Source organism: Aspergillus uvarum (assembly GCF_003184745.1).
Source record: "Aspergillus uvarum CBS 121591 unplaced genomic scaffold BO82scaffold_25, whole genome shotgun sequence".
In the NCBI taxonomy this organism is placed as follows: Eukaryota; Fungi; Ascomycota; class Eurotiomycetes; order Eurotiales; family Aspergillaceae; genus Aspergillus; species Aspergillus uvarum.
In genome coordinates this window covers 307,891-330,181 of record NW_020291322.1, presented here as the reverse complement: position 1 = coordinate 330,181, position 22,291 = coordinate 307,891, and the positions used below count along the sequence as shown (strand labels likewise).

Here is a 22,291-nt window from a genome sequence, read left to right as displayed (position 1 = left end):
GCCCGACATCCCTTCGCAGCTCCAACCATGTGTAACGAAAAGGATCCGAGGACTGCAGTACTCGTGTCTGAACTCTATATGATTGGGTGTGGTCCGGAACCATGAGCTGCGACAGGAGACCAGTCCGGCAGTATGCAGGGGCATTGAAGTGGATGCCCAGCACGCATTGGGTTGTGCCAGAGTGATATGACATGATGTGACGGTTGACTGGGCGCGGGGCTGTCTCCGGCTGTCAGCTCTGTCGCCTGCATTGTCCTCGCCCTTTGCGGACCGCACCGGGCAAGGGATGGCTTGGGAAGGGGCAAGATTAGTATCTGCAGGGATGATGGCCCGTGGTCCTCTTGGCTTCCGAGGATGGTGGCTGGTTTGCGTGTGATAGGTGGGTTCGAAGGAGGTTGGGAATATGCTCAGGCTGTAGGTCTCCGTGATCGGTAATGGGTTTGTAACGAATTAGTAGTGGGTATCAATATCTTTCAACTTTGACATTCTCAGGGATAGGGAAGCATCTGCTATGTACATACCTAGCAGTCCAGTCCGTACAGTACAGTCAGGACTCAGGAGGGGTAGGACTGCGCTAAAAAGCTTGGTCCAAGGACTGGCAACCAGTGAGGTTCGCTCAAATGCAGTAGTGGGTATGCACGCTCACCAAATAGGAACTATGAGGATGTCGCGTAGGAGTAGGGGAGGGATAACTCTGGTTGGTAGGATCTATCTTGTAGAGTCCGTGGATTACTTCCAGTTGCAGTGCGGAAACCACCCTTTCTTGAGAATAAGCCGGCGAATCCAGTGGTGGAAAGGTTCACGGGTGCAGAGAAAAGCCTTGTGAAGCTGAAGCGAGTGATGCCATACGTTAATCGTCGATACTCGAGCATCAGGTATCAGGGTTTGCATCTCCTAGGTCCTATATACAAGAGACGAACGGTGATGATCAGGAACGATGCGTAGTAAGGTGTACCGAGTCAGAACCAAAAAAAGTAAGACAAAAATAAGTGGCGCTGCCCGGAATCGAACCGGGGCTGGCACGGCCACAACGTGACGTCATACCACTAGACCACAGCACCTGTTATTGTTGGAAATGCATCTCTGTTTGGCTTTATGTACCATAGCACACCGATTCTTAGCTGCACCGAGGTTTTGAGCATCTTTCCGTCGCATTTATAGTCATGCCGATGTTATATTACCTATATTTATGTCTCGGAGAGCCGCTATCTCAGATCGATCCCTTCTTTGCTAATGTTTCCAGGTTGTGGTGCTATAGTTGGGCACGCCTCCAGCTCATCGATGATGGCCGGGACGCATTTCTTAAGTATATATCTCAATCGGGAGACCCGACTAGTTCTCCGGGCTACCAACAGCCTGCGCAACGTGGGATATGCGATCAACAGCCCCCCCCCCTCAGCCATGAACAAAGTGTCGAGCAACAGCTGCCAAGGTGCACCTCAAGATACAGAGAGATACAAGAAACGCATCAATCCCTACCCCAGCAAATAGAAATGGTGCATAGTCCATACATGCATAGTATCACCGGGAGCAGAAGGAGGCGTCAGTGGGTCATATAAATGAACGTCTTACCCAGTACGCCAGATGCACTCGAGCAAGTCTACAACCCTCAGCGGGTTGCCACCTCGAACCGGATCAAAGGAGCTAAGCCCCGGCAGAAGACCATGGCCCACACGCCACAGCAAATAGATGACACCTAAATCGGATTAGATGTACGCATGGCACTTACTGAGTGACAGGAGGTAACAAATGGGCCAACGCACACACACAGAAGGCAAGCAAGGAGGAATGAATTAGCCATACCTGTCCGTAACCGAGAACCGAGAGTCGACAACCACAGCCCGCACACAAGGGGCAATACATAGTCAATCAGCACTCAACACCGACTGTAATCTAATCTTATTAAGAGAGGCCCTTGCTGTCTCAAGCACATACACAATAGGGGTAGCATCGGCATGTAGGACCTCGATGACATTGTAGAGCCGGATGGAATGAGGACAGTGCATGCATGCAGCACGCCTGCGGTGTCTCCCGAGACCCAACCAAATGCACTAGATAGGTTGGCAACAGACAAACCCGAGACAGAACTAAGGTTCAGTCACTTGCTAGAGTCATGCATCCCCGCCTGCTCAAAGAAATCCCCGGTCCACTTCCCTGTGCATTAAACATACATCCAGTGTTGGGTGGGGAGTCTCGCGGATCGAGGGAACGACTGGTGTAGGCCGCGACGGAGCAACGCGCAATTAACACCCCGAGTTATAGATGGGAGGGAGTTGGTTAGCGCAGGCTAGAAATTTGCACGAGGAACAAGGTGTTTGTTTCATCCCATACCATCGATTAACGCACGGAGGACGGGATTCCATGCCACTAAGGCAGCCACCCTTTATGGAGCGAATTAGGCTGCTATGCATGAGCAAACCAAAGCTTTGAGGGCCCGGCTGGTCACTGCCTGTAGGTTTCTACCGCAGGTACAGTGCAATGCTGACACTTTCTGAGGATGGACCAGTATCCCGAGTTGGAAACACTAGACGTGACACCCGGTGGGCTGGCCGTGCTTCCAGTGATGGTTAAATTCCCACCAATTCGAACCAACAACTGGAAGGAACCACATAGTAGTATATGCTATGTACTTGGTACTTGTATCTACCACCGAAGATTGAAAGGAAAATGATCAATCGGCATGCATGCCCCCCCGAGGAACCTGACATCAGATTGGCTATCTTGAAGTTGATAGACTCAGAAACGACAGGTCCCTCGGCAGCCCTAGGTTCAATGAAGGTATATAGGTATTGTAGTTACTCGACCATGCGGGAGGAGTAGAATGGATAAGCGAGGGAGAGGAAAAATACCAGACATCATTTCGTTCTCCATCCACCAACCGTGGTGCCCGGACAGCACTACAATCATATTACTGTAAGTCCGCCAGTAACGATGTACCATATATTATTACTAGCCCAACTACCTGGCACTGGTATCTAGATCAGAACATGCTATCCGTCCTGAGTACCGACTGGTGAACCTGGGGGTTTGCGGCGAACACAGACCTCCTCACTCAGGAGGAGGTTCTGGACCCCCATTAGCTATAAGCACAGCGGCGGCCGAATGCCATCTGGGCCAATAGCATCTGGGCTGAAGTCTGGTATAGCCGATCAATATTCCGGTTACCTTTAATGTGAGCCTGCTGTACAGGTAGATTGCTCGACCGGATACACTAAGATTGAGTTATGTGATCGTCAGGACGATGGGGCGGCGTGAATAGAGTTGAGTGGAAGGCGACAGCCATGATATGACCCATGGAACGAACGATAAAGTGCTGTAGGTCTGCCAGAGCTGGTGGCTGGTCGCACTGACAGGTGCCACTGGCATCCATTCTTACAGTAGAGATTCCCAACCCGATAAGATGCGACCATAGAGCCACTGACTCGAGCCCGAGCTAGTTAATGATCGCACGCTGGAGAAGGCTAGCCCCAGTTATCAATGCGACAATTTGCTTGTTTTCCTCTAACGTATCCTGAATGGTAGACCATCCAAACAATTCAAAAAGGATCAAACAGACACGGCGAAGCCACACTCGAGCCCCTGCTTAGCCGTACACTCGAGCGAATTGGGCGACGGTTGCAGTAGAAAGAGAAAGAGAACCAGGGGAAGAAAGGAGCTGAGAAAGGAAGAATAGCGCCATTGACTCGTTGATTGACTCGTTGATGCTATTAGGCCGAAGAAATAGTCTCTCCCCTACGTAATGGTCGAGCCCGCGGATGGGTTGCTTGGCAAAGCAAGACGGGGAGACAACCTAAGCGACTGGCACCTGGCAAGAGACGCCGCCGCCACTGGGCACTGAGTTGACTGCGACTTGCTGCAGCAGCCGCAGCCACTCCTTCCTCAAATTTCTTTTTGAAAGGTATCAGGGTACTACTAGTATCTTTACTTCTCTTTTTCATAGAATACACCTCTCCTGCCATTTTCCATATCTTATCTCTTGATCATCATTCTGCACAACTTACTTACCTACTCGATGTCTTTATACTCTAACCTCAAGCAAGTGGAGGAGCACGTTCTAGTTCATTTCCTGGGCTGGGCTGATCTCCTCATACAAGTACTTGTTTGTAGTCGCATTTCAGGCTATTGTGTATATATCTGGTAGCTTTAATTACTCTTTTTCCCAACCCTTTTTCTCTTTTACCCTTTTTTAATGTCAGTCTTTTTTTTTTTTTTTTTTTTTTCCCTAAAAAAAAAGAAATCATTAAAACGCCCCCCTTCCCCCGGGTCGGGGCCCAGTCGCCGAGACCCATGGATACCATGGGAGGATCTCAACCAATCCACGATGCCAAGGAGACCCGGATGGTCGGCCGAAATAGCTGGTGTGGTCTGGTCTCGTCTGGTCGAGGGGTATGGAAGGATGGATGTACTACTACTGAGGGTTGATTCCATTCTAAATCGAGTCTACCACAGAGAGGGGGCAATATTTCTTAGTATCCGCCATTTTACTATAATGGCGGATACTATGGGGACAGAGTCATTATCTGCGTCGTGATTATCTCGTTTGTACCTGTAAGTAGTTCATACAGTAGTAGTATTTCTGATTGGTGAAAGAGAGAGTGAATGTACAGTACATACCAGAACCCTCTTCATCTCCTCTTCTCTATCTCTCCCTCTTTCTTTTGCTCTAGCTCTCAACCGATCCTAGCCTTCCCAGTGGACATGCATCCCCACTGACCGGGTATTATCGAGTACGTTCCAGTTCATAGGCATCTCAGATGGGGGCCCAGAATCTCCCTTCCCTAGTTCTAAGCAATCTCCATGCGGCATATCCGTTTGTGCCAAGGGCTCAAGTAAAGTCTCTTTGGAAGAGATCTCGATTGGTGTATGAAAAGAAAATGCTCTGTGGCTGCTGGTGGTGGTGCTGGCAGAAGGTGAGCTAGTCAGTACAGTACAGTATGCAGCAGCAGCAGCAGCAGCAAGAGCAGAGCCAAAGGAGCAGCAGTAGCCGTCATTGCGACTACGGCCTGACTAAGTTGCAGTGACTTACTCCGTAGTTGAGTTAGTTAACAGTAACTTACCTGTGCCAACCACGGACATGTCTGTCTGTCTCTTTGGCTACATGGTACGTACGTAGTATTATGGCTGGGCTTGCCCCCCCCTTCCCTGGTCAGATTTTTTTTTATTCTTCCTACTCTCGTTCTCTCACCTCTCTCTTGAACTACTTGTGTTATTACTACCGAGTTTTATGGTGGCCACGCACTTCGGCCAGTCAGTCAAGTACGGAGACATACAGTAGCTAAACCACCTACACCAGCAGCGCCAACACCACCACTTAGCAATATCCACTCTTACTACTCCGTACGTACGGTACTAACCCACTTAATTCCCACATCCATTATTCCCTCCCCCTCCCTCTCTCCCTCCCTCCCCTCCACCCTTCCAAGTTCCCCTTCCCACCCCCCCAATTTAACCATACCCGCCTGACAAAAGCCTGACCGGACTGTGATCTTCCTCTGCCCCTCCATCTTCCCTCTGCGATAATTCGGCCGTCTGTGAAAACACAGCCGTCACTTACTCATACTTCCTCACCCGACCGATTTTGGTACTGTACGAGGGTAGGTACTGTACGAGTATCTAACTTACCACTTACCACTTACCACTTACCACTGACCAACTTACCCGACCTTTCCTCTCCCATTACCTCTTTTTACTACCCGCCGAACCGCCCGCAACCTCGATTTCCCTCTTATCCTTCCTCTTCCTCTTCTTTTCTAATCTCCGCCCTTCATCCATCTTCCCAACTCTCTCTCTCTCCCTCTCCCTCTCCCTCTCCCTCTCCCTCTCCCTCTCTCTCTACCCACCACCATCACCTCCACCATCTCCACCACCACCTCTTTCCTCCTCTTCTTACTTCCTCCTTCCTTCCCCTCCCCGTTCCTCTATCTCTTCTCTCCTCTATCCTTTCTACCTTCCTCCTTTTCTTTTTCTCTTAGTCTCTTTCCTACTTTCCATTTATTTCTCTCATTCCTGCCCGCCCATTAGCAACGGTCAATACTCAGAACTACCCCTCCTTTGGAAGCCACTTTTAATTTTAATTCCTCCCACTCAGTATAATACCCTCTCCCGGTCTGACCAGTCCATACTGGAAGTCTTCTATACCTTATTATATACCCAATTGTTATCGGTTCTCGGTTGCCGTCCCGGTTGCTATACTTGAACACTCCTTGCCTCGACAACTGCCATACGCGAAGGTTCGCCATCAACCCGGCGCTGCAGACATATTGGTCTTTGGCTGCATTTTCGCACATCCTTCTTCGGGCGCATTCATCGGCTGCATCCTGGTGCTGCAGCAGTTCCATCACATAACGATTCTTCGGTTCAGTCCTCGCCGTTGTCAGGTACACGGTTCTTCGGTGCCCTTCTCGGCTCGAATCATATGGCTGCCATCGCTCTCCGCCGCACCGCGCTACACAAGTGATGCCGATCCACTCGGGCGTACCATTAGAGCTTCACGCCAGCTCTCTTTGAATAATAGTTCCCGTGAGAAGGCCAGACCAGGGCACAAAAAACGATCCCTCGTTCACGTGGGCAAGAGGATAAATACACTGCCAACGGAAAGCAAAAAAGAATGCACAACTGAACTCCGACAAAGACTACTACTATTGAAATATGAAAATGGACCGGCCCCCTTCGATCGCAGGGTCAGAGGAACTGGTGAATTTGGTCGCTCGAAATGGGCAGGCATCAGACAACCCCCTTCGACGGGTTTCCGACAAATCGAATGAGGCTCTGAGCTCCTCGCCAACGTCAACGGAAGTTGATGTCCGACAAGCCATCACTAGACCTCCGAGTGCCAAACTTCCCTTGTCTGGAGATATCCCAGAAGGTCAGCCTTCTCTGCGACATCCATTCCCTCACCTCTATCATTCCTCCAGTACCTCGAGATCCCCGTCCACGCGGACGTCTTCCAGCTCGTTACAGGCACTCAATGAGGACGTAGTGGTCGATGCTCGGTCGGATCACGGCGGCATCGGGCGAAACCCCATCGCCCGAAAAATGGTGCACCTGGGCCAGTCGGAGATGCCACCGGGCGAGTATCCTGTCTATCCTGACCAGTCATACGCCGTGCTTCAATCCCAGGTTCATCCCACATATCAACCTCCCTTTCTACGCACCCGCAGTTCATATCCGTCTCGGATCGAGGCGGCCTCTCGATTCCCTCCTACACGTGTGGCGCGCACGGCGGGCAACACGCCCATCTCCAGCCCCGGACTTTTCTCTGTGCGCAGCCCTCGCTCAACTCCTCCAATCGCCTCGGATGACGAGGGTCGGATAAGTAGCCCATATCTTCATCCGACCCATCTCCAGCCACCCAAAGAGTAAGTCCTGGCCCTCTTTTCATGCAAGTTGTTAATTGGGGCATTATCTTGTCTTGCTGAAGAGCCCGCGACTGACCAGTCGGACAGGACCCATACAGCCGAGGTAGACCGCGATTTGATCACTGGCAACAAGCTGATTAATCAATATGAAATTCTCGAGGAGCTCGGACGTGGAGAACATGGAAAGGTGAAACTAGGTCGCCATGTCACGACCCGACAAAAAGTCGCCATCAAAATTGTCCAGCGATACTCGAAGCGTCGTCGCTTGGGAAAACTGGGCAATCCTGAGGATAAGGTCAAGAAAGAAGTTGCCATTCTGAAGAAAGCTCGACATCCAAATGTTGTCAGTCTACTGGAAGTGATCGACGACCCTAATCGTCAAAAAGTATACATAGTTCTTGAGTATGTGGAGAATGGTGAAATAATCTGGCGCAAGAGAGGTCTGCGGGAAATCGTGCATGTTGATAAGCGCCGATTAGAGCGGGAAAGGGCTGGCATCCCCGAGACCCCTTCTTTCATGGAGGAAAGCCAGCAATATGTGAAAACCGCCCGACATCTCCGTCGCCAACGCGAAAGGGCACGGGAACGACTCGAAGCGCAGGCCGCCTTTGCACAGGAGGCTCCTATCCCAGCCTGGAGTCTAGAACATGGCGCAGAGTCCGACGAAGAGCAAGACGAAGAGCCTGGCATGGCTCGCATTCCGAGTCGATCCCTGGTGTACCATGATGAAACCCAGTCTTCTCCATGCCATTCTTATGCATCGGGTCCCGAAGCAGCATTGGCCGCAGTGGAAGGCAGCATGTATGGTGCTTATGCGGATTACTCTTTCGATAGAAGATTCAGCACGGCATCTAGCAGCTTTGGCTACGCTCCCTCCGAGCCCGAGTGGCTGAGTGACGATGATGATATGTCTTATGTACCCTGTCTAACGTTTGCGGAGGCGCGTAATGCTTTTCGAGACTCGCTCTTGGGGTTGGAATATTTGCACTTTCAAGGTATCATCCACCGTGATATCAAGCCAGCGAATCTGCTGGTTACCAGCAATTACCGAGTTAAAATTTCCGACTTCGGGGTATCTTACCTTGGCCGGCCCATCAGAGACGAGGATGAGGAACATATTGAGGAGACAGACGCAACTGAACTAGACGACGCCCGGGAGTTGTCCAAAACCGTTGGGACACCCGCCTTTTATGCACCGGAATTGTGCTACACAGGCGAGGATTTTGTCGACAGTCTCGGCAGCGCTCCCCGAATCACTGGTGCTATCGATGTCTGGTCCCTTGGTGTCACCCTCTACGGCATGATCTTTGGACGTCTACCTTTTGTCTCAGATGACGAGTATAGCATGTTCCAGACTATTGTGAAGAAAGAGGTGTTCATACCTCGGAAGCGCTTGAAGCCAGTTGAAGATAATCCTGATGTCGCCAGCCAGTGGCCGCGCTTCGACGACTACAGCAAGCGCATGGAGCATGAATTGGTGTACGAAGACATTGACGATGAGCTTTATGATCTTCTGAAAAGGCTGTTGACCAAGGATCCAGTCAAACGGATCACTGTGAAGGAGATCAAGCACCACCCTTGGATTCTCTACGGCCTTCCCAACCCTCGAGCTTGGGTAGAAGAGACCGACCCGGGATATCAGAGCAAGGGCAAGAAAATTGAAGTATCTAACGAGGAAGTCACCACGGCTGTCAGCAAAGTACCTCTTTTCCAGAGGGTGCGTTCCAATGTTGCGAAATGGTCGAATTTCCTGACTGGGCGATCCAAAGAGAAGGATAGTCGCAAGCGCACTCCCAGCAACAACTCCGCTGACTCTGGCTCTGCCAAGTCTCTTTGGGAGGGGCGCCGCCTCAGTCTTAGGGGCGATGAAGATTTCTCGCGTTCAATTCGCCATCTTCGAGATGGGGAACACCCCCTCTCACGGAGTGTCACCGCAAGTCCCGTTGGGCGGGACGAGCAGACCTCTTACTTCGTTCAATCCGGATCCAACCCCTCACATGAACGGATTGTGCGTCCCGACCCCCCGGAGCGCGCGACCTCGACCTTGTCCACAGCCGAGTCTGCAAAAACTGTGAAGCCACACGATTCCAGGAACTCACCTATACCACAACGGACGGGCACGCCTGTCCGCGTAGAACATTCGGGTACCACGAACTTAAGTGGACTTTTCGGCGGCGCAAGCCGTCGGCTAGCACGTGGACTTCAGCCTCAGGATTGGCGCTCTGATCGGTCCCTTTCCGGCGAGACAGCATCTTTGGAAAGTGACCGCCACTCTGAGCCTAGTTTGGCTATTAGTGTGACTTCTGCGCTTGGCCACATGCAACATCCTGCCCTGCGCTCTAATGAGGATCTACTTTCGATCCCTCATGACCATTCACTGTCCTCATCTCCGGGTCACCGTCGCAACCGCTCTCATCAGCTTCCAGGTAAACACGCCGAACCCTTCCATCTCACTCGAGAAGCCTTGCTACGAAAGAGACGGAGCGGGATGGAGTCGACATTCGACATGGACCATGCGCCGGCCCGTGGCTCATATGGACCAGACCACGATAATTTCATTCCACCGTATGATGTTTACTCGCAGGCTACCGGCCCCTCTGTTGAACACTTCATCTCCGGCGAGTCCTGCTTAACAACCTCACCGCCTTCGGCTGCTACTATCTCTTCGTCCTCGGTGGACGATTATACTAGCGGAATGTCCCAGCGAACCTCTCATGCGAGCATCCCGTCCGTGGTGTCAGGGGCATCTTCAATCTCCGGAGAGGGCGGTATCCGAGACAGGGATTGTGATTCTACAGCTAAAATACCCTCAATTCTCCGTACCGACGACACCGTGAAAGCCCCGCCTCTTAACCTCTCACGCTCGACCGAGGATGATGAATCCAGGTATTATTGCGATGATGAGGAAGAGTCTGAAGGGGACTCAGAAGACGAAGGTCTTGTGATTGGCAAGAAGAGGACCACTCCACAGAAGCTTATCCGGCCGGGTCTTTCGAAGTCCTAGTCCCCGTGCAGGTGCAAATCTATATGGCGCCATTCTTAAGTACCTAGCACCGAGGTCTTGACCCCTGTCTGTTTACTGCTTCTGATGTCGCCATCTCATACATCTTCTCGCCGCTTCTAGTCGACCTGAATTGCATATTCTGCATGTATATCATTTCTATTGCTTTCTTTTCCCCTCGGATGAGCCTCTTTCCCTCCTCGTCTCTTTTTCTTTGCCTTTTCCAGGCATATTGCATCTCTTCCCGGGCTCACGGGAAGCTCTTCTTCTGGGATTGCGTGTCTGTTGGACTACGACTACATTGCTTGTACATATATTTGCATGGGCGGCATGATTATACTTGGTCTGGGTTTCATATTCAGCTTCGTGCTAGGCGACATGCGGAGGGATTGCTCCGCTCGTCTCGGCTTCATTTGCCTCTATAGGTATATCTCCGGTTTGCGTGCTGCATTGGGTCTGGGGTCTGGGAAATTCCTGTATCTAATGCTTGATTTCTGGGAGGTGGGATCAGGATATAAACATTGCACCTGATTGTTTTTTGATGTTTTCCTATCATGATCTTCTGTCCTTGTACTTCCGAGTTGGAGTTCCAAGTGACTTATGACGCGCAAGACGCGATGTGTTGAGATGACAGATTTACATGACGATGTTGATGACCAGGTGCGAGTCGATCTACCTAATATACAATGTTGCGCGAGAGTCTTCTCCGTCTTTCTCTCTCTCTCTCTCTCTGTCTCTCATACATTTCGTTTGGAATCCACACCCATAGACACTCCCTGCCCCTCCTGGCGTGCCGCAAGTGAAACGGAGGGTGAAACAAGCCAAGAGCGGTAGATCGGTTATTCTGCCGTCTACAGGACGAAGGAAGTAATCCAGGCCGAGACCGAGCTGTTGAACTGCTCCATTGCTCGGCTGCTCATGCCTCTCATTCCTCTCAATTGGCAGCTGACAACTGCCAGTTCTGTCACGCAACCCTCCTCCTTAAGCGAGGATGGGTTCTTTTTCTTTCTCTTACGTCTTCTTTTAATTGTTCTGCTACCGCCAAAGCCAGAAATGAGGCCACCGGCGTGCCACCGGTCATTCCCCACCTGCCACTCAATTCTATTCCTCCACCAATGACTCTGCCGCTCAGACTTTCCTCGAATCCCTTTTGAGTCTGGCAGCGCTGGCTACTGTACCCCAGCGTCATGTTTCGGTTAGGATAAATTAAATCGTGGAGAAACCTGTCGAGCTTGGTGCACGCTAAGGTGTGCAGACTTGGTTCTGCACGGTTTATGCTCCGTCCACAGACTGACTGTCGGCAATGGAGCAGGGCACGCATGACTGCTGCCATCTTTCCATCCATCCCACTCTTCTGGTCCTCTTGACGCCCATAAAAAGGCGCATGGGGCCCCTTCTTCCACATGTCCTTGTCTGAAAGTACTCTGCCAGACTAAAGCTTCCTCTCAGCTCAATCGTCATGTTCTCTTCTCTGCTGCTGGCGGCGCTGCCCCTTCTTACCCACGCCGCGCTCACCTATCGCGGCGCAGACATCTCTTCTCTCCTGCTGCTGGAAAATGAGGGCTATAGCTATAAGAATCTCAATGGCCAAACCCAAGCCTTGGAGACCATTCTCGCCGATGCTGGTGTAAATTCCATTCGCCAGCGTGTCTGGGTAAACCCCAGCGACGGCACCTACGATCTGGATTACAATCTGGAGCTGGCTAAGCGGGTCAAGGCGGCTGGTATGAGTATTTACTTGGACTTGCATCTGAGTGATACATGGGCGGATCCTAGCGACCAGGTGAGTCGGTTGCATTATAGCAACCATCCAGTCAAAGTGATGGCTAGGCTGACCGTGCTTGGGGCAACAGACGACACCTTCTGGCTGGTCTACGACCGACCTCGGCACTTTGAAGTGGCAGCTGTACAACTACACGCTGGAAGTATGCAACACTTTCGCGGAGAACGACATTGATATCGAAATCATCTCGATCGGCAATGAGATTCGTGCGGGTCTTCTCTGGCCTCTTGGCGAAACGAGCAGCTATTCGAACATCGGCGCCCTGCTGCACTCCGGTGCTTGGGGAGTGAAGGATTCCAACCTGGCGACCACCCCCAAGATCATGATCCATCTGGACGACGGCTGGAGCTGGGATCAGCAGAACTACTTCTATGAGACCGTCCTGGCCACGGGCGAGCTTCTGTCCACGGATTTCGACTACTTTGGTGTTTCATACTACCCGTTCTACAGCGCGTCAGCAACCTTGGCATCTCTGAAGACTAGTCTGGCGAACCTGCAGTCGACCTACGACAAGCCGGTAGTGGTTGTGGAGACGAACTGGCCGGTCTCGTGCCCGAACCCGGCGTACGCATTCCCCTCAGATCTGAGCTCGATCCCCTTCTCGGTCGCGGGCCAGCAACAGTTCCTCGAGAAGTTGGCCGCCGTAGTGGAGGCCACTACTGATGGCCTGGGAGTGTACTATTGGGAGCCAGCCTGGATCGGCAATGCTGGATTGGGTTCGAGCTGCGATGATAACCTGATGGTGGATTACACCACGGACGAAGTGTACGAGAGCATTGAGACTCTCGGAGAGCTCTGAAAAGGGGCGAAAGATTAGATTTTGACTTTGTAGGATACTAGTTTAATTCAGGATGTTGATACGCGTGGACACTTTGGGGAATGAGTGCTCTATCAGCTAGTAGTGGTAGTAGCTAGTTTACACCAAGTCTCCAAGCGACAATGACAGGCATGTGCTAACTACTCAACGCCTGGTAGATTAGGGCCGGGATACGGAGTATGTACATCCACTAATCCAGGGTCACCTTGACTTGGGTATAAAACATTTCATTTACCAAGAAGTCGAAGCTCTATCCTTGATTGAAGAGAGCTGCTCCTTGATAATTTACTTTTCATCTTCAACCCATGAATTCTTTATTTTTATCACACTCTCTTTTCGCGTGGAGAAGGGGGGGCTGTGCAAACGTGATCCAATGCTTGTCCACCGCCCACTTTGACATGCGGCAATTTCCGGGTTCTGGTCCGCGCGGGCATCGATCGAACCTTTAGAAAAGGGCCTTTGTCTCATCCGAAAGCTAATTTTCTTTTAACTATGTTCAGGAGGAGTTTGACCAAGATAAGGACAGTAACTACTGTACAACCCCCCGAAGTTACTCTAGAAAGGCTTAGATCGGGAACAGTGAGCATGTAAGACTGGTTTGATTCCTGCGCGCGACGCCGGACCACTGAGCTTTTTTACTCATAGCCCTTCGCTGTAGACCTGGAAGGAGGCGGAGTTGCTGGAACCGTCCGTCTCTGGTAAGTGATGGGCAAGGCGAACGAGACATGAGTATCACTGATTGGGTGGGGACCTTTTGTTTGTCGCACAGTTGGATAGGAGGAATACGAAGGCCCTGGTTTAATTTGGAGGGGACAGTGTCTTTCTGAGTTCTTCAGGGTTGAAGACGATGCTGAAATGATCTGTTTGTCTGTTGTGCTATGTATGCAGTGGATCTGGGCCCCCAAACTCTGGGCATGGCGGTTGCAGCGTTACTTCCTTTCAATAGCGGCTCGCCCATGGGGTTTATTTATTCATGATCACATCGATTGGGCAAAGTGCTTCCATATCAGGTCTTTGCTTGGCTAGTCGAATCGCGAGGTATAATAGGATCTGTAAGAAGTAACTCAGTTATTCAATATTGAATATTAGGTTAGGGTAATTACTGCTCTTGGAAATCTGCCTTGCCGGCGTCACGCTGTTGGTTAAGGATGATTGTGTATTGTAAGGTACAGTACAGTACTGAGGATTTTTAGCACGTGCCTGCCGCCCAGTCAGGCATCCAGGCTGTTTGTTCTGTAGTTGCTGCACTGGCCACACGCGCGCACTGCTTCCTTTGTACCTCACTCTCTCTCTCTCTATCTCTCTTCTCTTCCTGCTCCTTGCTCCAGGCTGCATTTTCCTGGTCCTTCAGGTTATATAAACACGATACCTTTACAGATTGCTGTCCCATAGCAACTACAGGGATCAAACGTGGGAGGTTTGGTTGGATTGTTTCTTGCACGTCCCCTGCTGCCCGAGAATGTGAAACTCTCCCGACCGACCGACCGACCGACCGACCGCTGATGCTTGCGCCACGAGGCTGAATCGTCTCCCTCATTATTATTATCTTATCCCTCCAGGTTGCCCTCTGCTGCGGCCATTTCCACCCCTCTGATCCACGGAGCCTTTCGTACTTCACGCGAATGACAGCTCGAATCGCACCCCCTTGACCTTAACCTCTTCCTTGCACCTTCCTACCACTATTGCTGTGCCTGGCTGTGGATTGAATCTCATCTCCCAGATTGTCTTGTCGCCCGCCCAACTCCCCTCCTTTCTCCGCCCGCCGCATCTGACTCGTCTGCTTCCCTCCTCTCCTCTACTGTACTCCCTACACGCTTTCTTCTCCTCCCACATCCCCGGGCCTCTTCTTAACCTTGTTCATATCCCTCTGCTGATGACATCCAGTCGGACCTGATCTATTTTCTTCTTCCTCACCACAGCCTACATCGCGTGGGATCTATTTTTGGGATCTCCCCGTCGTCATATTATGGCTTCTCAAGAGACGCTCCGCGATTCGGGGCAGTCTTCCGCCAACGGACACAATCGCAGTCCTAGTCCAGCTCACAATCCACAGCCTTATAATGACCCCTCATCGGGCTTGACCTTGGATGTTTCGGTCGCGACGACCACTCAATTCCCTGCCTTCACCAACGTCTCGCAACCTGATTCTTACGGCTACAACCCCGCGGCCTATCTCTCCGCGCAAACGCTGGCTCCGGCGTCGCAGAACTTCTCTCAAACCCTGCAGTTGCCTCAGTCCTTCAATCCCAACTTAGTGCATCAACTAGACCCGTCGACGGGTTTGTCCATGCACCAGCAACAGCAGCACCAGCTGCCTTCAGAAGAGAACTTCTCGACTTTACTGAATTCCAACCCAGCCGACTTTGACTTTGCCCTCTATCAAAACCCCAGCCCCAACAGCACGGCTGCCCCCGAATACGACTCACCGCTGATGCTTGATCCTCACGGGCAGTCTCGACCCGCTAACCACGGAGTCAATCCTGCCGACCTGATCAGCCAGATCCCCTCTACTCATCGCTCGTCGTCACCGCAGTTGTCTCCGGTCTCGCCACAAGACTATCACCAGCACTCTTCCCCTGGCCCGATGTCACCTCCGACTTCCACCCCTGGAACCTACTATACCCCGCAACATTCCCGGCATACTTCCCTGGACCCTGCTACTGCGGCCTACATGTCCGGCAACTCGCATCACGACTGGCAGGCGGTTATGGGTAATTCTGCATTCCAGGGCCATCGCAGGGCTCCGTCGGAGGTGTCAGAGGTTTCTTCCGCTGCCCCTTCACCATACATGTCGCAGCATGAATCTTTTGATGGCTTTGATAACAACCCTTCTCCCCTCCTTGCGCCGCAAAACGATCCCGGTTTGTACGAGAACGCGTTGGGGATAGAATCTTTCACACTTTCGGAGCATCAGCAACCGCATTCGCAACCAGCACTGAGTCCGGCACACAGTCCCTATATTTCACCGCAGTTGATGCCGCAGCAGGGGGCGGACATGATTCCTAACGTTCCATATATCTCTGCACCCGCACTGAATACGCAGTACCCGACTCCCCCAACCGACATATATACGGAGAGTCTGTCAGCCCAGGGAAACAGTGGCCTTGGAGACATGGGACAGGCGTCCCAAATGGCGCCTCCTTCCATCAATGTTGAATTCGCACCCCCGTCCCAAAATTCGAACCAACCTCAGTCGAAGCCGGCTGCAGATTTGGATTCTTTAAGCCCACCAGTTGCTATCCGTAAGCGTTTCCGCCCGGCCCATTTTGCTTACTGCTAACTTGACTTGCCCTTAGGATCTCGTATGCGTAGTAAATCAGATCCTTATGCTCACCCAGCCTCGCGTGCGCGCTCCTCTTCGACCTCGGCAAGCCTGGAGCCGTTCAATGTGTCATCACCGCGGTCGCTGTCACCCTTCGATTCGGTTGGGCGCCAACCTCAAAGCAACCCCAGTTCTCGAGAACCGTCACCGTCGCGGTCAGGCCGTCGCTTATCGACCTCATCTATCGATAGTCGGAATTACATTCTGGGACTCGCTGATCCTCAGCGTCCCGGTGCGAATCTCAACGACTCGAAGCGAGTTCAAAAACACCCCGCAACATTCCAATGCCATCTATGTCCCAAACGCTTCACCAGAGCGTACAACCTTCGGTCTCACCTGCGAACACACACGGATGAGAGACCATTTGTTTGCACAGTATGTGGGAAGGCATTTGCGCGACAGCATGATCGTAAGCGACACGAAGGACTCCATTCCGGGGAAAAGAAGTTTGTCTGTCGAGGCGAGCTGTCTCGAGGTGGTCAATGGGGCTGTGGCCGTCGCTTCGCACGTGCCGATGCTCTCGGTCGCCATTTTCGATCGGAGGCTGGTCGGATTTGCATCAAGCCCCTGTTGGATGAGGAATCTCAAGACCGAGAGCGCTCAGCTATGGATCAGCAGCAGCAGCATCTTCAGCCGATGCCTCCGCCGTTGATGGTTCCAGGCATGGACGGCCAACCCACCGGGGCTTTCGTTCTCCCCGCCGCTTTGCTGGCCCAATACCCAGCCTTGCAGACTTTACAATGGGATCAGATCCCGGCTACGGCGGATGATCCCAGCGACATTGGGGGTCGCAGCAGTTTTGATGCAAGCTCCGGCGGCGAATTTGGGTTTGAAGATGACGAGTCGGGACTGAGTACAGTGTCTGGCATCAGCGGAGGCTATGCGGGTGGCGCAGGCATCTATGACATGAATAGCCAGGGACATATGCTTGGGATCAACCCGGGTGAGACCAGTTACCAAGAGAGCGATTGGAGGGCATGAGTCCTTTCTCTGCAAACCTGATATTTGCAGGGCTTGACATTCTTGAAACCTTCTTCCGCCTTGGCCCTGTTCTTTGCTCCTTTGTTTTAGTGCTTGGCCCTAATGTTTCTATTACCGAATAGCCAGGGACCAATTTTGTCATGGTTGCGGTTTGCGATAGAAGGAATTCGGCGTTGGGACTTGGCTAGGCGACCCTCCTTAAGGCAGACGGATCCCTGGTGACGGCCGATGGGACCTGTTCTTACCCTTCTTCAGCTTTCTTCCTTTCTTTCATTTTCCTTCCCCTTTTGAATCTTTCTCTTCTTTATTATTATATGTGACCACGAAGGATTTTGTTGGCTTTTCATACCCATAGGAACTGCACCAGTTGGATTTGTGCGCGAGATACATCAGATAGTCCTTGATAGGAAGGGCATGCTTGATTCATTGATTTCCTATTTCCTACTTTGGGATTTTGTTTTTCTTTGGGATATCCCTTTTCTTCTCACCCGCATGCTTACATTTTGGATTCATATTACCTTTAGACACAAATCTTTCTGTGACTGATCAATGAATTGTGGTGCGGTTTAGTGACAGTAAGGAGAAGGTGATCATTGGGTACAGTACTGTTTGAGTACTGTACTGTACATAGTAAGTTACTGTCTGTACTGTCTGTACTGTCTGTACTGTCTGTACTGTCTGTACTGTCTGTACTGTCTGTACTGCAACTTACTGATTGATAACGTGATGATAACGTGTTAAAGAGGGCGGTCGGTCACTATCACATGACGCAATCGTCTCTCCCTTCCCTCATTCTGCTGTCTCTCTCCGCATTTCTCACCTTTCTCCTCCTCCCCCCAAAGTACGTATTGACTTTTGAGTTTCTCGCTTTCTCCGAATTTTCCTGAATCACACAGGGAGAAAGCCCGGAATTTACAGTCTACACTTTCTCGCTTAGTTTGTCAATCAAATGCGTCGCGCGGCTCTACACGCTCTCCGTACCGCCCGTCGCGTGCCAGCAGGATGGAAGGCTGCTGGTAGGAAACCGTGCGCGGTGTCCTTCTCCAGCAGTCCCAATTTCAGTATCCGTCCATCCTCCTTCTCTGCGGGCAGATATCCCCCCTTTCTTCCTGCCACATTACAATCTTCGATGCATCTCCGGAATTTCTCACTTGCAGTAATTTCCACGGTCGTGGCCTCAGGGGCCTGGTATGCATATCAAGGAAATGCCGGTACCCAGCCGACAACAGCCTTGAACGGAACAACATCCGCCTCGCAGATCCGCTCGATTTCCTCCACAGCCGGCGCTCACGCTGAAGATCCCGTGGAAACCACCCGCCGTGCCCTCCTGGTGGACAACGACCAGTTTTATACCGCTACCCTATCTGGAGAACAACCCCTCTCGAAGCACACGGACGATTCCGACCGTCGGGTCCTCGAGATGTTGACTCCGGAACAGGCGACCCAGAAACTGCGGAAGAACGAGGAGTCATACCTGGTGAATCGCGGTCAGGGTGTGGTACGTTACGACATAGTTCAGGTCCCCAGTAATTCTCCTATCGAGGATGATCATGCCGAGAAGGTTGTCGAGGTCCCGTCGTCGGTGGCGGCAGCTCAAGAAGGTCACGCCAACAGTGATTGGATGTTCTGGGGCGTATTCGATGGTCACTCGTGAGCTCCCTCCCTTGTCTCAGACTAGCAAACGCTCACGGCTCCCTACAGTGGCTGGACTACTTCCGCTAAGCTGCGCAATGTCCTCATTTCATATGTTGCTCGGGAGTTGAACTCCACCTACAAAGCTGCAGCTGCGGACCCATTAATCCTTACTCCGTCATCTGAAGCGGTGGATGCTGCCATCAAACAGGGGTTTGTTCGCCTGGATAATGATATCGTGTACGAAAGCGTCGACAAGGTGTTGAAGTCAAATTCCCGCCGTGTTGCGGCTGAGATGCTGGCTCCCGCTCTTTCCGGCTCCTGTGCTCTGCTGGCTTTCTACGACTCTCAATCAAAGGATCTGAAGGTTGCCGTGGCCGGTGATTCGCGGGCTGTTCTGGGTCGTCGGGGCCCGAATGGAAAGTGGTCTGCGACAGCGCTCTCTGAAGATCAGACCGGCGGCACTCCATCTGAGATGCAACGTCTCCGTCAGGAACACCCGGGAGAAGCCAACGTTGTCCGCAACGGCCGGATCCTCGGTCAATTAGAGCCTAGCCGATCCTTTGGCGATGCCTTCTACAAGTGGAGCAAGGAGACACAGGACAAGATCAAACGGCAATTCTTCGGCCGCACGCCTCATCCGCTGCTGAAGACTCCTCCGTATGTCACCGCCGAGCCCATCATCACCACAACCAAGGTTGAACCTAGTCGGGGTGACTTTCTCGTGCTCGCCACGGACGGTCTCTGGGAGATGCTGAGCAACGAGGAAGTTGTTGGGTTGGTAGGGGAGTGGGTGGACAAGCAGCAGCAGCAGTCTGGTAGCAGCAAGGCCTGGTTGCGCAGTTGGTTTGGATTTGAAAACAAACAGCTCCCTGTCGAAGCGACCGCCGAGACCGGCACAGAAGGTCAGCGCCGTCCTATCCGCCAGCAGCAGTATGATATCTCTGGTGCGGCCAGCCGATTCACCGTGGAAGATAACAACGCGGCAACCCATCTTGTGCGGAATGCCATGGGCGGAAAGGACAAGGACATGGTTTGTGCTCTACTGACGCTTCCGAGCCCCTATTCTCGGCGATACCGGTAAGTACCTCCTGCGTGCGTCTTCGACGTGTTTGATGCTAACCCGCTTGATTCCAGCGACGACGTCACCGTCGAGGTCATCTTCTTCGGCGAGGGCCCTGATACCCGGACAATCACTGTGAACCAGGAGGCTAGTGCATCCGAGGAGACCCCCAAAGCGAAATTGTGATTCAAGCAGCCACCACCGCAACTCACGAGATTTAACGCGAGCCTCCTTGCCAACCATACAGACAGTCAGTCGGAGCCATCGTGCGGAAGAATGGGGTAGACCCTGGCTTATTCTCCATCACTCCACTTCATTTTTGTTAAACTCCGTTCGGTTCACACTGGATACTGCAAGGATGCTCTTTAGGTGAGCTAATTAAATCTGCTATGCAGAATCTATTTGGCATTACTTCCCGCGGGTCTGGGATGATAAAGTTTGTTTCAATATGCATTTTCACACATAAAGGCGAGCATCTTATAGGTAACGATATGCTATGAAATTCTTAAAATATTGCATTCATAATCCAGGTATGACCCACACTTTTGAGCATCTTCCATGTAGTATTATGCACATGGTGCAGAGGATGATTCAACCAAGGAGCATAGTCATCCAGGGCGGCTCCCAGCAGTTTTGGTCTGCCTTCGAGTTCTTGCAAAATAAAGGGATTGCAGCCCTTGGCGCTTCACTTGCACCGCCCAAACTCCGGATACCATGACTGAGCGGAGTGAGATGGGATTGATACACATTAGAATGGGCGTACGACCTCTCCGGGAGGGGGGGGGCACAAATTCGGCTTCTATCATATGTTCGCCTTGCTCAAATGAGCAAGCAGCCTTCGTAACACCCACTTCGTCGGAGATTAGTGACAGTTGCCCATCAGCACTGTCGAGCTATTCCGCACCGGCGCAATGAGTATTCCATCCCTATACAAAGGGTCAAAACGGCAGACGACTCTTGCCGATAAGATGGGTGAAAACCAGGTGAAGGAACTCTGGTATTCCAAGGCTATACAGCCCCTTATTCACCCCACAACACCAGCCTGCTTCTGGGCTTCCTCGGCCTGCCCCATCGGGGTCCGGTAAAGCATAAGCATACCCTTGCTCCCCATCGACGGCTCCTTCTTCGCCCCATCATCCAGCCCCATCACGCGATCCAGCGCCCGATTCTGCAGTGTGGCGATGTTGCTGCTCGTGGCCCAGTACAGCAACAACGCCGCGGGGGTCTCGTAGAGGTACGTCGACAGCCCGACGTTCAGCGCCATGAGCTGGGCGAACGTGCGGAGCGTGCGGAGGAACAGGTGCTTGGGCAGCTGGGCGCGCGGCAGGTCGGCCAACTCCGCCAGGCGGGGCACCTTCCAGCCGACGTGGATGTTCAGGAGGATGGACGCGGTGAGCACGGCGGGGAGCACGCCTGTGGCGTCCCCGGCCAGGAGGTCGGGGAACCAGAGCGCGCCCTCGGCCGCGAGCGTGGGCTCGACCGGGACGCGGGTGGCCGTGGAAGACCCGACCAGCCGGAGCAGCCAGGCCAGCAGCCCGCTCTCGCACCCCGCCATCGCCCGGATCGTCTCCATCACCGACAGCCACGCCGGGATCGGCAGCAGGAACATCCCCTTCCAGTACCGGCTGATCCCCAGCCGGCGGAACAGGGCCTTGCGTTGGCGCGCGACCGCGACCGCCGTCTGCGTCCGCACCGACGGTTGGCGGCGCCGGCCCCCCCCGCCTGGTTCTTGTAGGGCTTGGAGTTGTTGTTGCTCCCGCTTCGCGCCGATGCTCGACCGGTAGTAGCTCTGCCAGCAGGCGAGGAGGGGCTGCGCGGCTCTTTCGCGGCGCCCTTGGAGCTTGGTGTAGATTTGGATGGGAAGGGCGATGCAGCTTCGCACGATGAGCGCGGTTAGCGGGATCGAGTAGGCCCACGGGAGGCCGGAGAGGTTGTGGACGCCATGGACCAGCCATGAGGAGTCCATGATCTCGGCGAGGAAGGGGGCCGGTCGTGTGGGGTGAAAGTGTCGTGTTTGGGGTCGGGATAGTAGTGCTCTTGTCGATGTTGTTGTTGCGCGGCGGAGGAGGGCTGGGCGACCTAGACCTAGGCGCACGGGGTGGTGGTACATGGTTGCGGTTGGATGGGAAAGGTCAATTGGGTTTGATCTGTTGATTGATGCGTGTATATTAGGGAGGGAGAGAGAAGGGCTATATGTACAAGGAGAAGAGGAGCATACAATGGATGCTGGGGGGAAAGAAGATTAGAGAAGTTGTAAATAGGATGGACCCACTAAGAGTAGAAAATGGCTGCGGAGTTGACTGGATGTACAGTGCCGGTATAGTCACGTGCTGA

At 52.5% G+C, this 22,291-nt stretch overlaps 5 protein-coding genes and 1 non-coding gene across 6 annotated transcripts; 4 read left to right on the top strand and 2 right to left on the bottom strand.

The window, feature by feature from the left end:
* Positions 1 to 990: 990 nt before the first annotated feature.
* BO82DRAFT_t168 lies at positions 991 to 1,061 on the bottom strand. The gene has a single exon. It is a non-coding gene; the product is annotated as a tRNA-His (tRNA).
* Positions 1,062 to 6,493: 5,432 nt separating this feature from the next.
* Positions 6,494 to 10,384, top strand: BO82DRAFT_73071 (putative serine/threonine protein kinase). The gene is made up of 2 exons (XM_025641499.1): positions 6,494 to 7,358; positions 7,446 to 10,384. The coding sequence occupies exons 1-2, from the start codon at positions 6,649 to 6,651 to the stop codon at positions 10,360 to 10,362; spliced, it is 3,627 nt and encodes a 1,208-aa protein (XP_025492236.1). The 5' UTR covers positions 6,494 to 6,648; the 3' UTR covers positions 10,363 to 10,384.
* A 1,240-nt stretch (positions 10,385 to 11,624) lies between these two features.
* BO82DRAFT_354208 (arabinogalactan endo-1,4-beta-galactosidase) lies at positions 11,625 to 13,007 on the top strand. The gene is made up of 2 exons (XM_025635150.1): positions 11,625 to 12,142; positions 12,213 to 13,007. Exons 1-2 carry the CDS (start codon positions 11,819 to 11,821, stop codon positions 12,939 to 12,941), a joined length of 1,053 nt encoding a protein of 350 aa, XP_025492235.1. The 5' UTR covers positions 11,625 to 11,818; the 3' UTR covers positions 12,942 to 13,007.
* A 1,704-nt stretch (positions 13,008 to 14,711) lies between these two features.
* On the top strand, positions 14,712 to 17,616 carry crzA (putative C2H2 transcription factor Crz1). The gene is made up of 2 exons (XM_025641498.1): positions 14,712 to 16,201; positions 16,256 to 17,616. The coding sequence occupies exons 1-2, from the start codon at positions 14,926 to 14,928 to the stop codon at positions 17,260 to 17,262; spliced, it is 2,283 nt and encodes a 760-aa protein (XP_025492234.1). The 5' UTR covers positions 14,712 to 14,925; the 3' UTR covers positions 17,263 to 17,616.
* Positions 17,617 to 18,104: 488 nt separating this feature from the next.
* Positions 18,105 to 20,489, top strand: ptcF (type 2C protein phosphatase ptcF). The gene is made up of 3 exons (XM_025633287.1): positions 18,105 to 18,912; positions 18,964 to 19,974; positions 20,032 to 20,489. The coding sequence occupies exons 1-3, from the start codon at positions 18,212 to 18,214 to the stop codon at positions 20,141 to 20,143; spliced, it is 1,824 nt and encodes a 607-aa protein (XP_025492233.1). The 5' UTR covers positions 18,105 to 18,211; the 3' UTR covers positions 20,144 to 20,489.
* Positions 20,490 to 21,101: 612 nt separating this feature from the next.
* Positions 21,102 to 21,974, bottom strand: BO82DRAFT_254977 (putative mitochondrial export translocase Oxa2; the record flags this gene model as incomplete). The annotated part of the gene is made up of 1 exon (XM_025630900.1): positions 21,102 to 21,974. A coding segment is annotated over one exon (873 nt), but the record flags the coding sequence as incomplete, so codon positions are not given.
* Between the last annotated feature and the right edge of the window lie 317 nt (positions 21,975 to 22,291).

What these genes read in the sequence shown, in the direction of transcription:
- BO82DRAFT_73071 (XM_025641499.1), top strand. Translation starts at nt 6,649, where the DNA reads ATGAAAATGGACCGGCCCCCTTCGATCGCAGGGTCAGAGGAACTGGTG. An exon ending in CATCTCCAGCCACCCAAAGA is followed by an intron (nt 7,359 to 7,445) that starts GTAAGTCCTGGC and finishes CCAGTCGGACAG; the next exon opens with GACCCATACAGCCGAGGTAG.
- BO82DRAFT_354208 (XM_025635150.1), top strand. Translation starts at nt 11,819, where the DNA reads ATGTTCTCTTCTCTGCTGCTGGCGGCGCTGCCCCTTCTTACCCACGCC. An exon ending in GGGCGGATCCTAGCGACCAG is followed by an intron (nt 12,143 to 12,212) that starts GTGAGTCGGTTG and finishes TTGGGGCAACAG; the next exon opens with ACGACACCTTCTGGCTGGTC.
- crzA (XM_025641498.1), top strand. Translation starts at nt 14,926, where the DNA reads ATGGCTTCTCAAGAGACGCTCCGCGATTCGGGGCAGTCTTCCGCCAAC. An exon ending in AAGCCCACCAGTTGCTATCC is followed by an intron (nt 16,202 to 16,255) that starts GTAAGCGTTTCC and finishes ACTTGCCCTTAG; the next exon opens with GATCTCGTATGCGTAGTAAA.
- ptcF (XM_025633287.1), top strand. Translation starts at nt 18,212, where the DNA reads ATGCGTCGCGCGGCTCTACACGCTCTCCGTACCGCCCGTCGCGTGCCA. An exon ending in GGCGTATTCGATGGTCACTC is followed by an intron (nt 18,913 to 18,963) that starts GTGAGCTCCCTC and finishes GGCTCCCTACAG; the next exon opens with TGGCTGGACTACTTCCGCTA. An exon ending in CCCTATTCTCGGCGATACCG is followed by an intron (nt 19,975 to 20,031) that starts GTAAGTACCTCC and finishes GCTTGATTCCAG; the next exon opens with CGACGACGTCACCGTCGAGG.